Genomic DNA, 15,587 nt, shown 5'->3' on the forward strand with positions numbered 1-15,587 from the left:
TAATTCACTTCTCCATAAAGTTTATGGAGCAGCAACAGCTGGTTGAATCTGTGGCAGAAAAAGCCAACTTCTAGTGGCCAAGCCTATTGTTTCAGAATTAAGGGGGAAAGCTCATTAACTGTTAATGAAAACACAGGGAATAAAAACAAATAGCACAGAAACCCTAGGAAATAATTACCTTACACCTGACACAAAGCTGCTTTATCTTTCTGCTCCAACCCTCAGAAATTCCCAACTTATCACTCTGTAGAGCATGAATGAAATTGAGTTTGACTCTCGGAAAAAAAGAATAGAGAAATCATCCCGCTTATGGGCCCCTCAGCACATACTTGGTGGAGGACCTGCCATTGAATATGCCAAGGAGTGTATCTAATGCCCGATTCTTATGACACTTAGGCTATAGGAGCAAATTACCTGCTAATAGCAGGTGAACCCTTGATATAGTTCCACCAGATCTTGTTTAGAAATACAAAGAGAAAGGATTGAAGGTAATGGATGTGATTAATGGAGATATGGTGTGTTAAAATATATATCTGTATAGAAATATATTGATTCTGCTGGAGTTGCAGAGGGAAAGTGTGTCTCCAGTGGCAAAGGGTCTTGCTTGTGAGAAAGCCACTCTAAGCAGATGGAGTTCTAAGCCCTAATTGTAGAGCTGCTGAGTGGAAATGTCTGTCACTATAGTTTGTGATCATTTATGTCTGATCCCACTGGACTACAGTTGTGGCCATTTGGAACTGCAATTGTCAGAGCTATAGACAAATCCAGAGAACACGTACGGTTATGTTTTAAAGAAAAATGATGTTCTTAAACTTAAACAAATCCAAAATGACCACAGTAATTGCTGTTCTTCTATAAAACTTTTCACCCATGCATCCTCAGTAGTTGTAATCATTTCAATTACACGGGAGTGTCTATTTATATGGTGCTATAGCCTTGTTTCTGTGTGTGCCCAAGGGAACTGGGTCACTTGATATGACACTAAGAACACTTATAATAACATCTCCATCATCAGGAACTAATTGCACTTGGGTGTAAAGCTTATTTCTAAATGTTCCTGCACCACAACCATTTGTACTACTGACCTAGGCTCTGTTTTGCTGCATTGAGTTGTATATCGTTGTCGTTGGGTACTTTACAGAGGAACTGTCTCGTGTTTGACACCAGGGGTGGCTGTTGAAAGCACACCTTGGGTGACTATACTCAGAAACCATAGGAATCATGTGGAAGTGACTTTTCCATCTGAAGTTAGGAAAGCAAGTGCCAAACCCAGGCAGGTGTTTTGGGTAAGACTTTAAAAACTGAGGCTGTGAAGGCAATGTGATACCCTGGATTGGATCCTAAAACAGAAAAAGGACATTAATGGAAAACTTGTGAAATCCAAATAGAGTCTGTAGTTTAGTTAATAGCAATATACCAATGTTAATTTATTGGTTTTGGCAGATAGACCTCAATTATGTAAGAAGTTGACATTGGGGGAAACTGGGGGAAGGGTGTGTAGGAACTCTGTACTATCTTTGCAACACTTACATAAATCTAAAATTATTCCAAAATAAAAAGTTCACTAAAAAAAAAAAAAAGCCCTTCCTGATATGCATGTTTTTTAAAAAAGCTTAGAATGCGAGCATGTACTTTTTTCTTTTTTCTTTTCTTTTCTTTTTTTTTTTTTTTTTTAGAGACAGGGCTCACTCTGTTGTCTAGGTTGGAGTGCAGTGGCATAGTCATGGCTCACTGTAGCTTTTACCTCCTTGGCTCAAACAATCCCCCCATCTCAGCCTCTCAAGTAGCTGGGACCACAGGCACAAGCCACCATGCCTGGCTAATTTTTCTACTTTTTGTAGAGACAGAGTTTCATCATGTTGTCCAGGCTGGTCTCGAACTCCTAGGCTCAAATCATCCACCTGCCTTGGCCTCCCAAAGTGCTGGGATTACAGGCGTGAGCTACTGGCTTGGCTAGGTTCTTTTTCTTTAATGGTAGATTTGCCACATTTTTGAACTAAGCAGAAAACTAGTTTACAAATAATGTTTATAAATAATGTTCAGTATATACTACAAAAGTTAAATTTTGCTTGGCAATTCCAGTACTTTTTTTTATTTTTAAGGATTTTTATTTGGCTTAAAATAAAAATTCCATTTAACCTTGCAGCTCACTTTCAGGTTACTAGCCAGGCAGTCCATTTAGATTGTGTTGGTAATATAATTTTAGTGGACTTCCAATGATGTAAAATTTGAGCATTTTAATCCTCAGTCCAGTATTTGAGAATTTTTCTGGTTATTATGGAAATTACACAGTGATGCTGTAAGCATAGCTATAAACTTTGTATCCTGATAAGTAAACTAATAAAGGAGAGTAACTCTTCTGGCTTTGGCCAATGACTATTGTGTGAGTTTTCTACAATTTTTATTTATCTTTTCCATAATAAACTTTATAGTTTATTTCTAAAGTCCTATATTTGTAGGTGTTCAACTCAGTTATGGACATCTACCTACCATACAGCATTTGAAGAAGAGTCTAGATATGATCATCTAATTTATGGAAAGAGAAGGCTACAGCCATTCTCTTTTTATCATTTTATAACCTCCCTAGTTTTCTAGTTTAATTGTAGGAAATAAACCTTTAAAGTGAGGCAATACAGATTCTATGTAGGTTGTTTGGTTTCACAGCTCCCTAGTTGAAATCCAAGGCCAAAACTCTACAGTATTTACTGAGATTAGCATTGGTGATTTCCTTTGGAAATTAGTATTTGAGATAATATTAAATTCAGTTGAAAATCCTATTTTCATGTTTGTGAAATGAAATAAGCAGCTGTCGGTATCCTTTTATCAGCAGACTGTACCTCTATTTGGGGGATTTTAAGCAAAGTCATTTGCAATACAGAGCCTTTTCTTCCGGTTTCTGAATGAGCTAACATCTTCTGTCTGAACCTTTTAAAGTATCAAAATAACATCGGCCATTTCTACAGAATACAATCCAATGTATATTGAAAACACACAAAAGAGATTAGCATTAATTGCATAATTCAGTATTGTATATACATTACCTTTTATCAAAGCCATTTTACAGAACAAATATTATCTTCTTAGGGCTTTTAGAATTCCTAAGAGGTCAGTTGCCTAGGCTGTAAACTAGAATTACAAAGAAAAAACTTTGTTAGTGTTGTAGAACAAATAGGAATACAGTCCAGCAAAGTCTAGGTTCTCTCTATTTTTATACCTCTCTTACTTTTCAGAGAAAGACTATTGAGCTTGCTATATTATATCATGTATAGAAGGTTAAACCTTTGCGTCAGTCCTATTTCACTTGAAATAGAGTCATGCAGGGAGACATAGTATATATTAATATAAATTTAATTTTTTTCTTTTTTTAGATGGAGTCTTGCTCTTGTCACCCAGGCTGGAGTGCAATGGTACAATCTCAGCTCACTGCAACCTCCACCTCCCGGGTTCAAGCGATTCTCCTGCCCTAGCCTCCTGAGTAGCTGGGATTATAGGCGCCCACCACCACGCCCTGCTAATTTTTGAGAAAAGGAGATGGGGTTTCACCATATTGGCCAGGCTGATCTTGAACTCCTGACCTCAGGTGATCCACCTGCCTGGGCCTCCCAAAGTGCTGGGATTACAGGTGTGACCCACCATGCCTGGCTGAATATAAATTTATATAGCTATGTTTTTATTTTAAGTATGATAGATAAATTTCTTTCTGGTGACAAGAGGTATTCCCACTCTAAGCTAACAGTTCCTAAGTTTTAGTGACAGAGTTACTTGAGTGGAAAATTTTTCATCCAGGTAAGTTGGTTCTTGAACTTGTTTAACTGTTTCCCATATGTTAATGGATAGTGGCCATGTTCATCATCGAGTAAAAGATAATCTCTTTTTTTTTATGATCATACATAGATCTCTTCCAGTACCATACCAAGGATGTATCCTTTTATAAGGATGTCCAAAGGTTGACCTTATTTTCTCTCTTTTTTGTCCCTCAGGAGGAGACTTTGGACAGGACAGCTCTGATGATAATCACAGTGGGACTCTTGGCCTGTCCCTCACATCCGACACACACTTTTTGTCAGATTATCAGGATGAGGGTGAGTGTTATCCTTCTGGATTTTGGGTGACTACCATACTTTATTATCTTTTGTCCTGACATCTTTGCCTTTTGTCATTTTGTATCCAGCAGCCTTTGGTGGGTTTTCTTTACTGGTAATCACTAGTTTGCAAAGAACAACTATTTGTTTCATTGTGGTGCTGATCCTCCTTGGTAATTCAATACTTCTGAAGTTAATGTATTTAGGGAGACACTAATTCCATATTGGAACAGGAAGACATCATTATTGATCTTTTTATAAAAACTGTAGCTCAAAAGCTAAGAGGGCATTTTAAGATTCAGGGCCTAGTTTATACCATTCTTTTGGATTTTTTAGCTTTACTGATTTACATGAGAATTGAAGCTTTTATTTAATGATTATTGGATTATTAGTTTTCTGTGGATCATTTGAGACCCTTGAGCTCATCATATTATAATAAGATACCATCTCACCTGTGCTTCTCACATACCCCTGACTATATTGGTATTGCTCAAGTGGAAGGGAAAGCCACAAGAACCACAGTGCGAATCTTCCTGGAGCATCAATTTTACTTGAATATTTGGGAATGAGAGGAGTTAAATAATTCAGTCGTTAGAAACATTATTTTTATATTCAAAATTCCATAGTATGTAACAGAGTGAAATGCAAAATATATATGAATTTTTAAGATAAGACATAAAATATAAATGTTTTGTCCTGACAGCTGCCAGTTTCTGGCTCAGGCCTAGATTTCCTAAGTGTGGGGATCCACTGTGCCTCTTCTGGCATGTGGCCACCTGAGCAGAAGGTTTCATCATCACGGATGCACATGGTTTTCTTATCAGAGTCTCTCTCATACCTTCCCAGTAGGGTTAAAAAAGTAGAGGTGCTACTAAACTGAACATTAAATTGGAAACACTTTATTCATTTAGGGATTGGGAATAAAGTTGGTAAATTTTTCCTTACTTTTCTTTGTTAGTCTGTAATCTTTCCATTTCTTTTTATTTCGATTTCATGAGCTTAACAATTTCTGTTTTACTCTCTTTTTACTTTATCCATTGATTGTTATTTCATTTAGCCCTTTTGACGATTCATGTTTTTTCCCTTTCATTGACTCGATAACCTCCACATAAGAACTATGGGTTGAATCACACAGAAACATTTTATTTTGCTTGGGCTTTGTATAATAGCACAATTAGTAATACCCAAGTTTTAAAATGGGGTTTGTAATATAGGATCTGTGTATTGATTCAGGTATTACACTAAAAACATTGTTTGGACTAAAAGTTTAATAATTACATTGGTAGCTGATTAATAATTGTAGAAAATTAACAGTGCAAAACAGGAAGAAATCAACCTTTCATTTGTTTTTGATTAATCTAATGCTTGACAGAATTAGAACAATAGTGCCTCATTAATCCTTAGGTCACTTATTTGGTATTTCCAACTTTCCCAAACACAACTGAGAACACAATAAGTAATCCAGAAAGGCCTCTAAGTGGAAATAGATGTGACTTATGTACCTTGCTCTTCGAAGAACCCCTGAGGCCCTTTGCTGAGGAATCTTCTTACACATTTCTAACAAATACAGTGTTTTGGTTTCTCAGCCCACAGTAGAGCTTCAAATTAGAAGAAGGGGGTACTATAAAGGCATCAATTAACAAATAAGATTAAGGTAAGAAACAGAAGAACAAAACTTTATATAGATAACAAAATCTATAAAGAAAATTTATATAAGAATAATTTTTTTGGCCGGGCGCGGTGGCTCAAGCCTGTAATCCCAGCACTTTGGGAGGCCAAGACGGGCGGATCACGAGGTCAGGAGATCGAGACCATCCTGGCGAACACGGTGAAACCCCGTCTCTACTAAAAAATACAAAAAACTAGCCGGGCGAGGCGTCGGGCGCCTGTAGTCCTAGCTACTCGGGAGGCTGAGGCAGGAGAATGGCGTAAACCCGGGGGGCGGAGCTTGCAGTGAGCTGAGATCCGGCCACTGCACTCTAGCCCGGGCGACAGAGCCAGACTCCGTCTCAAAAAAAAAAAAAAAAAGAATAATTTTTTTAATAGTTTGGGGTCATTTTCTATGATATAGAAAAAGTGCATGCTCACCCAAGTGCTCAGTACCTTAATAAATTAAAACTTTTTTAGCTAGCATTTATTGAGCACTTACTATTTGCCTCGCATCATCTGTATGGTAAGCACTCTGCATATGTCGTCATTTGATCCTCAAGACTGCCCTAAAATGTAGATATTAGGATTATGCTTATTTTACAGACAAGGAAACAGACTCAAGGAAGTTAACTTATCTAAAATCACACAGCTAGTAAGCAGTAGTGCCAGAATTTCCGCCTACATAGTCTGGTTCTAAAACCTCTGGTCTTAACCACTCTGCTATCCTTACCACTATCCTTGTCTGAGATATCCAAAAAAATAGATTCATACTCCAAACATTTTGGCTGAGACCATACAGTTACAAATACTATGCTTAAAAATATTTTCATTAAAATAGTTGAAATTTAGGAAAAACATTTGTGTTGAAAGAGGTAAATCTGGAAAACTCCAAAGTGGAAAACTTTGTTCCATAACAGTTCCTCACAAGAGAGGAGTTAATTATATTAGTAATATTAAATTCTTACTTACTAAATTTTTGTTTTTAGTTCTGTGCATGAAATTAAAAGAATTCCCAAAGTGACATAGTCAATGGTAGAGGTAGGAATAGACCTATTTATGTGTTAAAAACTTGATTGTAAGATGATATGATACTGTTTAAATATGAGTTTCTGCAAAGCATTGAATCTAGTACAGTGCCTGAGTGCCTAATAAACAACAGACACAATAAATGTTCATTTTCATCCCCTGAAAATTAAAGATACATATATTTCCTGTGAAATTAAAGAGAAAGTTATAAAGGTGTCAAAATTTTGAGCAATGTCTATATCCTCTTTAATTAGATTTTACCATGATAGAGAATGGTAACACTTGATATGCTACTTACTCATTTTTTAAAACAAATATTTATTTAAAGATTCCTAGGTAACACCAAGACACTGTGTTAAGCTGCAGGTGAAAAATGCAGTGAGAAAGCAGATACAGTCCCTGCCCTCATGGAGCTTACTATCTCATTGGGAAAACTATTAATAAGTAGACAAATAAACAAATATAAAGTTAGTGTCTTTATAGATAGCTAAGTCAATTATTTATGAAGAAAAGATGTTCATCTTTATGTTTTATTTTTTATTATTATTTTTTGAGACAGAGTTTTGCTCTGTCACCCAGGTTAGAGTGCAGTGGCAGGATTTCGGCTCACTGCAAGCTCCACCTCCCGGGTTCACACCATTCTCCTGCCTCAGCCTCCTGAGTAGCTGGGACTACAGGCGTCCGCCACCACGCCCAGCTAATTTTTTTGCATTTTTAGTAGAGACAGGGTTTCACCAAGTTAGCCAGGATGGTCTCGACTTCCTGACCTTGTGATCCACCCTCCTTGGCCTCTCAGGTATTCCTCTTTGACATTCTTTGTAATGACAGTTATTTTAGCCTTTTGGAATTTTATCTTCATTAGAAAATGTAAAAATATTTCAGATATTTTATCTTCCACTGTCAGCTAGAATAGTATCCTAGACTTGCCATTATAAAAGAATACACAGTCTGGCCCATCCACCCATAACTTTAGTGATGAGGGGCAATAACCATGGTACGTATCGTGTTTAGGTCATGACTTTGTGAAAACTACAAAGAGTTCTAGAAGAATGTAGAAACCTGGCCAGGTACACAGCAAAAAATGAAAACCAAGGTTACAGGCTAACTCATGCATAAAAATGAGAGCATGTTGCCACCTAATTACAATTCTTTCTCCTTTTCCTTTGTAAATGCTCATAATTTGAAGGCAGAGAGAGACACCCACAAGAGCACAGCCCCACCACCGGGAACGAAAACTTGCTAACGAGTAATAACATTTAGATTTCTAAACTAAAAGCATAGTTTTTACCATATGGAAGGAAAAAAATATAGTAGGAAACATTGACCACAGTACTTAGTACAAGAGCCAGGCAGCTACAAAGCTCAAGATCTGATTGTTTTCAGTGTCCAAAATACACAGTGGATTTTAATGTATTTATAAACTTACTTTGTTAGTATAATGAAGAATCCCTGTGTACATACATTATTTTAAAAAGTGGATTGGGGAAAGTGATCATTCTATAAGCAGGGTATAGTGACTCCTTCTGGAAGAAAGAGAAAAAATAAAATTATTTTAGAAGAAACCTAAAATCTATGATAATATATTATTTGTTATATATGATTACATTCTAATTAATGGGGTGAATGGATATTGAACAATTAAATCTGGATAGAGGTGAGAATATTTTAGAGCTTCTTTGTGCATCAGGATGTTGAATGTTAGAGAAGATTCTTATTCTTCAGCCAAATGAGAAACAAGTGGAAAAGGAAAGACTGTAACTATCATTGGAAAAGAGTAGTAATGAATAACTGAAGAGCCTGTTGTTGATTGATTTTATTATATACTTGTTGATTTAAAAGAAATTACAAACATGTTAAAGTACCAATAGTAGCTATTTTCAACTCCATGCCATTTCTGAAAAGTACATTTAAAAATATAGAGAATATTCTGGAAATAAAAGTAACCATTTTTTTACAGTGCTATTTTTAGCACTTTTAAGACATTTCTCTGTTTTCATTTTAGTTCTAAAATACAAGTGAATTTTGGATTTAAGATTATGACTAATAATAGACTAGCTTTTATTGATATTTGTGGGTTTTATTTTTATAATAGTGGGGAGAAAGCATTAGATATGAATGTATTTTAAACAAAACTATTTTAGTATTCTGAAATTAAAATGAAGGTTTAATTTATTGATTATATTATTGTAGCTGGAGTTCAAGTTTGTCTTAAATTTCATGGTGCCAAAGTTAGTATCATGAAATCTGGGAATTGGAAGGGATGATAAAGTCATCTAGTAATAGGAACCATTTATTGAGTGTTTACTATGCTTTACTAAGTGCTTTCCATGGGTTATCTCATTTAATTCTCAATCCGGCTCAGAGAGGAAGACACTGTTACCCATTTTGCAGGTAAAATAATCAGGCTTAGAGGAATTAATTGACTTAACCAAGGATGACACATCTAACCCATGTGAGGGACTAGAGTTCCAACAGATTTCAAAGCCGTTGTTTTTGAAGAGTTCTGCTGAGGTGGATGTTTGTCCTCTGTAGACATCTACTCTTATGAACTTTCCAACTCATTTTCCTTATTGCTTTTTTCACTGAATATAATGTTGATTTTTAAAATAAATGTATTCACAGCTAAAAATTATCCTCTAAATGCTTTTACTGTATCCCACAAAAATTCATTCATAATTATTCTAAGTGTTTTATCATTTCCTTTATGATATCCTTTTTAACTTATGTGTTATTTAGAAGCATTTTTTGTGTTTTTGTTCTATTTTTATTTTAGTTTGTTTTGTTGTAGTTTCAAGAATTTTAAAACCTACTCTTTTATTAGTGACTTCTGATTTTATTACATTATAATCTAAGAGCACATTGTATATTATTTTGATTCTTTGGACTTTGTTGAGACTTCCTTTGTAGCTGTAATGATCAGGTTTTGCTTATGCGCTATGTGTGCTCTAGAAATATTTATTGATTACACTCTTATTCTTTTTATTTTTATAAATAATACTCTTTAAGTATTTTATATTCCTAGATTTTCTTTTCTCTCCTGAGAGGACTGTGTAAAATCTCCAATTACAATTGTAGATGTATTCATTTTTTTCCATGTTTTGTTTTGTTTTGTTTTCAGGGTCATATTATTAGGTACTTATAAAGAGCTCTAATTGATTAAAAAGACCCCCTCTTAATAAACTGAAATCCTATTCCTAGAACTTCCACTTATTTAGTTTCGCCTCTAAACCTATGAGAGCATCCCCAATAGACTTTATTTTATTTATTTATTTATTTATTTATTTATTTATTTATTTGTTTATTTGAGACGGAGTCTAGCTCTGTTGCCCAGGCTGGAGTGCAGTGGCATGACCTTGGCTTACTGCAATCTCCACCTCCTGGGTTCAAGTGATTCTCCTGCCTCAGCCTCCTAAGTAGCTGGGACTACAGGTGCCCACCACCACACCCAGCTAAGTTTTTGCCTTTTTTTTTTTTTTTTTTTTTTTTTTGAGATGGAGTCTCACTGTGTCACCCAGGCTAGAGTGCAGTGGTGTGATCTCGGCCCACTGCAACCTCCATCTCCCAGATTCAAGTGATTCTCTTGCCTCAGCCTCCTGAGTAGCTGAGATTACAGGCACCCACCACACGCCCAGCTAATTTTTGTATTTTTAGTAAAGACAGGGTTTCACCATGTTCGTCAGGCTGGTCTTGAACTCCTGACCTCGTGATCCACCCACCTTGGCCTCACAAAGTGCAAGGATTACAGGTGTGGGCCACCGCGCCTGGCCACTGATAGACTTTATACTCAGTGAGTATAAAAAATGTTTGTAAGCCAGTTTGAGATCCCTATTGTTGTGAGTCAGGGGTAAGGCCTGATTTTAGTGTATAAATTATATTGTTTCACAGAGTAAATAACCTGAGCTTCTTACAGTGTTTACTGAGGTATATGAATTAATGATGCAGGGATTAGAGGTAAATGACCTCATTGATCAGGATAAATCTTGGATGGAATCTTGCTGGCAACTTTGGAGTAAAATGTGCGTAATTTAGGGCTACTTTACTTGGAGTGCTAGAAACCTATGTAGGTTCAGTCACTGGGTACCCTAGCACCAATAATACATAGTATTCTAGCACCAATAGGACCCTAGTAGATTGAAAAAATTAATGGCTTAAAAACAGCAAGCCATTTGCTTCCTTCTCACTGATGGGGTTAGGCTTGTTAACTTTCTTCATGTGTATTTTTTTAAAACTATGTAAGCTATGCAAACATATTTGGAATTTTTAGTTCCTTTTTATTCTGTGATATGAAGATAATGAAAATGACTCAATATAGTCTCTTTCCATAAATAAGTCTGTAAATAAACATATATGCATACATATATATTTTCAAGCAAGCATTTTTCTCATTTTCTTTTTATTCTTCAGACAACTCCTTTGATCTTTGTTGGTAGCTAGAAGGTATATTTTTCTTTAATAAAGGCACATGGCTCCTGTCAAAGCTAATGGAAGTTATGTATGTGTGTTTAGAGGCACATACTGTGGAAGAACATAAAAACTTATATCCATGTTTGTGTTTTTGGAGCCAAAGAATGAATTCAACAGTAGAACACACACTTTCATGAACCTGGCAGATTTCTGAACAAGTTTGTGTTGGCTTTAGGTAAGTCCATCAGATTTCAGATCATTGGGAGAAATTAAGGACTCAGTGTTGAGTTTACTGTGATAAGGGTAAGTAAACTGTCACTCAGGATCACAGTGGCTTCCTTCATGAAGATAAATGTCTTATTAGATCTAAGACATCATGTCGTTTATATAGTCTGGTATAAATCACAGATGAAGATGACGAGCTGGGCTTCCAAGTTGACAGTAATTTATATTACTTAAACAAATGGTTACCAAGGATTATACATGTTTTTGTGAAGAATTAAAAAACAATAACAATTATCTGTCTATGAATGACCCGTTTTTCATTTTCAGCCCAGCATGTTGGGCTGTTGTTGTGTGTTTAAACTCTGACTTTTCATCCAGTACCCAGTAAAGTGCTCTCACATGTGTTGATAGCTGGATATCTTCCATAATGCTTCTTTCACTAAAACAAACTGCTTGCGAATTTAACCCATATATTTGGGTTAAATTCTATGTAAAATCATGGAATTTAAGAGCTGGAAGAGACTTGGCAATCACCTAATCTAGTCTCTGTTTTAACAAAGAGAAAACTAAATTTTAAAGATGCTAAGTTGTCAGGTGTGGTGGCTCACGCCTGTAATCCCAGAACTTTGAGAGGCCAAGGTGAGTGGATCACTTGAGGTCAGGAGTTTGAGACCAGCCTGGCCAACATGATGAAACTCCATCTCTACTAAAAATATTAAAAAATTAGCTTGGCATGGTGGCAGGTGCCTGTAATCCCAGCTACTCGGGAGGCTGAGGCAGGAAAATTGCTTGAACCTGGGAGGCAGAGGTTGCAATGAGCCAAGATTGCACCACTGCACTCCAGCCTGGGCGACAAGAGTGAAACTCCATCTGAAAAGAAAGAAAGAGAGAGAGAGAGAGAGAGAGAGAGAGAGAGAGAGAGAGAGAGAGAGAGAGAGAAACCAAATGAAGAAAGAAGGAAGGAAGGAAGGGAGGAAGAAAGGAAGGAAGGAAGATACTAAGTGTCTCCATCCTACAACCAGCAAGTGATAGAGCCAGTATCATACCCAAGACCACCTCTCTGAGAGTGACCTCTCCTGGCTTACACTGCATGCATTCCCTCACCTGCATGATCTCAGTATGCTTTTCAATGCTGCCTCCACAGAGGTTTGTAGAAGGCCTGATCCTGGCTCCTAGGTGATTTCTTGCAAGTTTCAGTCAAGTTCTTCAGACACATGTGTCTCTCTTGCCTATATACATTCTTATTATTTTCCTAGGATGATTTGGGAGTGGTATAGTTTATAAAGAATTTCAAAAAGGCTCCATAAATGCCAACAATTATAGTTATGAATAACATGCATTAAGCCCCTGAATTGATTTGACACAAAACTAATTAATTATCTTTTTTGGCCTTTTTGTCCATGTTATAGATTTTAATATACTACTAATGAAGAGTTAGTTATTGAATACCAATATTGAATGTCCTTATTCAATCATGAGTTTGGATGCTGTGTAGAGTATACAAAAAAGGAATAATATGTGATTCCTTAGTGAGCAAATAATCTAGTTGAAGAGAGACGATTCGGGTACCTTCACAACTAAGCATATGGTACATAATCCAGTGTTGATGACTGGGGACAGAGTTTGCAGAAAAACCTGATTGGTTGGACTTGCAGTAGTTTGGAAGAAAGTTAAAATAATATTTGACCTAGGTTTTTGCCAAAGTGTTTTTAGAAATCTTTTCCAGAGCAGAGTATGAGCAAAAGTCCATTCTTTGAAAGGTCAAACATTTATTGAGTTTCTACTCAGTAAATGGCAAAATAACAGTGACCATTTTTAAGTGCAAATAGTTGATTTTTAAATGAATGACTTGACAGAAGAGAGTAAGCTTTTTCATTATGCCTTGAATATTCTTTTGTTTCTCTCCAAATTCTAAACTAGTCAACAAATTTAATGGCAATGTGAAAGTTCTAGTATATGATTATCAAAGATCTTTTATATATCTATCTGATTGATATATGAATCAGTCAGAGGTGGGGAGGGATTATATATCTTTGGATGCTGTTGATGAGAAAATCTTATACAACATATTTTATTACCTTGTTCTTAGAATCTGTACTGCATTATAATAAATGTAGCATCTGCTTTATAGATGAACATTGAATGACCCCAAGTTTGGCTATCTTTCCTAAGACAATCAGCGCTAAAGTTCTAGAGGTCTGAATTCTGAGGTATAATTTTAACCACCAGACTATCCTTCCTCAAGCTCCAAAGTCACTGACCATTTTTACCTCAAAATCTCATATTCACTTTAATCAGAAAGAATTTCATTTAAGCATAAAATAACTCTTTTGGGCCAAGTATGTTTGTGTTTATACGTAATATATATATTCAACTCTTCCTGCTTTGATCGTTTTTGTTTTTCTACTAGTCGTAATTTCTTTTGGTCTAACATAGAAGTCTGACTTTTCAAGTAAAAAAGAAATGTTAATAACACTGTTTAATGCAACGCTGAACCACGTCTTAATCCGGAATATTATGGCGTACTAGGGAAAGATTGCTGAATTCACAAACTATATTATACTTCTGCTCTAGGCTGTCTTTCTAACTTTGAGTGACAGCCTTTTTTATGTTGGGCCCTAAGTAGCTTAAGTCCGGGTACACTGGTCTAGCAGGAAAGAAAGATTATACGGAATAGATTCTCTGGCTTGTAAAAGATTGGGATTTAGAGGGGAATTGTTCCTTTATGGGAAGTTTTCACTTATAGAAGCCTTTTCCAATTTGCTGCCCCATTTTGTTAAAATATAGCTTATATGGTATAGTATATTTTCACAGAATACTCTGAAAGATAGACATTGTTGTCTTGGTTAATTTTATTATATTGTCTCATTATAATACCCCAGATTTTATTTTAATCAACAAAACATAGGGTTAACTAGAATTACTAGCTCTTCTCTCTACAAGTGATCATTATCATCAGTGAAAGACATTTGTGAATGCCCAAGAATATAGTTGAACCTAGAGATTGTCGGAGCTTAGGGAAAAAAATTACTTTGAGTTATCTAATCTAGCCCTTCTAATGAATTCACATCATTCTTACTAATATCTCATTTAATTAATTATCAAATAGAGTTATTATGCTTTGGGTCCTCCCTTTGCTGGACATCTTTCCCGCCCAACTATTATTCCTAATTTATTCTTCATGTCTAACCTAAACTTTTCCTTTCTTAGTTTCAGGCCATTGCTCTTTTCTATACCATCTTCTGAGACTGAATAATTCCCCTAATTCATTTATATTGTTACCTTTAGAAAGTATTAAAGACTGAACATTTATCCCCAGAGTCTTCACTTTTCCAAACTACATAAATTTCAGTTCTCTTAATCCTTACCTCACTCTGCCCCTGTCATACTTCCAGTGCTTAGATATTTTATCACACTGCTTGATATTTCCCATTCCAAGGGGATCACCTAACGAAGAGAGCTGCCCTATGGGGAGGGGAGTGCTCAAGAGTAAAATCTCATATAAACCACTAGAAGATGCCTAAGTGTTTATTTGATGTTGGTATTGGTGATCATCTGGAGAGCACACCAGTGTAGTGCTTGCTTTGGCATATGTTGGAATATATGTGTATTTTAATGCTTTAATGTATTATGGCCTGTTGTAATTGAATGTCTATAAAGTAGCAGTTAAGAGGGTTTTATAGACCTTGGAAGAGATCAGAATTCTCTAGCTCCCTCTCGTGGTAAAAGGAAATACTACTTTTGGGCTTTTCTGGATTTTTGTTTTGTTTTGCTTTAGTGAAGAGGAAAGCTAAGATATGTAAGTTCTCAACATGTGAGCTTACGTAGCGAATTCAAAAATTAAAACTGTTATATGTATGTGTGCTTACACACACACATACTCAGATATGAGAAATTCATGTTCTTTTATTAATTCCTTAAAACCTCAAAAATATTACTTTCTTACAATCATTTCATATATTCTTATTATTACACAAGTTAAAGGGAGGATAAATAAAACTATAATCTTGAGGGTTTGTATTCCTAAACAGATAAAGGAAGTGGGTTAAATATGAATTTTAAACCAAATTTACAGGTATTTTTTTCCTTTGCCAATTACAAATGGATGTGGTTAGCATTTCTAACGTATTTAATCAGATCTCCCGTGTCTCCTACAACATATTAATTTTACAGCTTATTATTGTAGCATTCCTTCTATGG

General features: G+C 35.8%; 1 protein-coding gene across 12 annotated transcripts in view; it reads left to right on the forward strand.

Moving 5' to 3' along the window:
- SKAP1 (src kinase associated phosphoprotein 1) overlaps positions 1–15,587 on the forward strand; it is a 329,438-nt gene that overhangs the window by 106,446 nt on the left and 207,405 nt on the right. For all 12 annotated transcript variants that reach the window (XM_045374939.3, XM_074019392.1, XM_074019395.1 and 9 more), the window contains one exon: positions 3,981–4,082. In XM_045374939.3, the coding sequence (XP_045230874.1) occupies positions 3,981–4,082 (102 nt within the window). The remainder of the gene's footprint in view (positions 1–3,980; positions 4,083–15,587) is intronic.

The sequence above is a fragment of the Macaca fascicularis genome, chromosome 16, assembly GCF_037993035.2.
Source record: "Macaca fascicularis isolate 582-1 chromosome 16, T2T-MFA8v1.1".
NCBI lineage: Eukaryota > Metazoa > Chordata > Mammalia > Primates > Cercopithecidae > Macaca > Macaca fascicularis.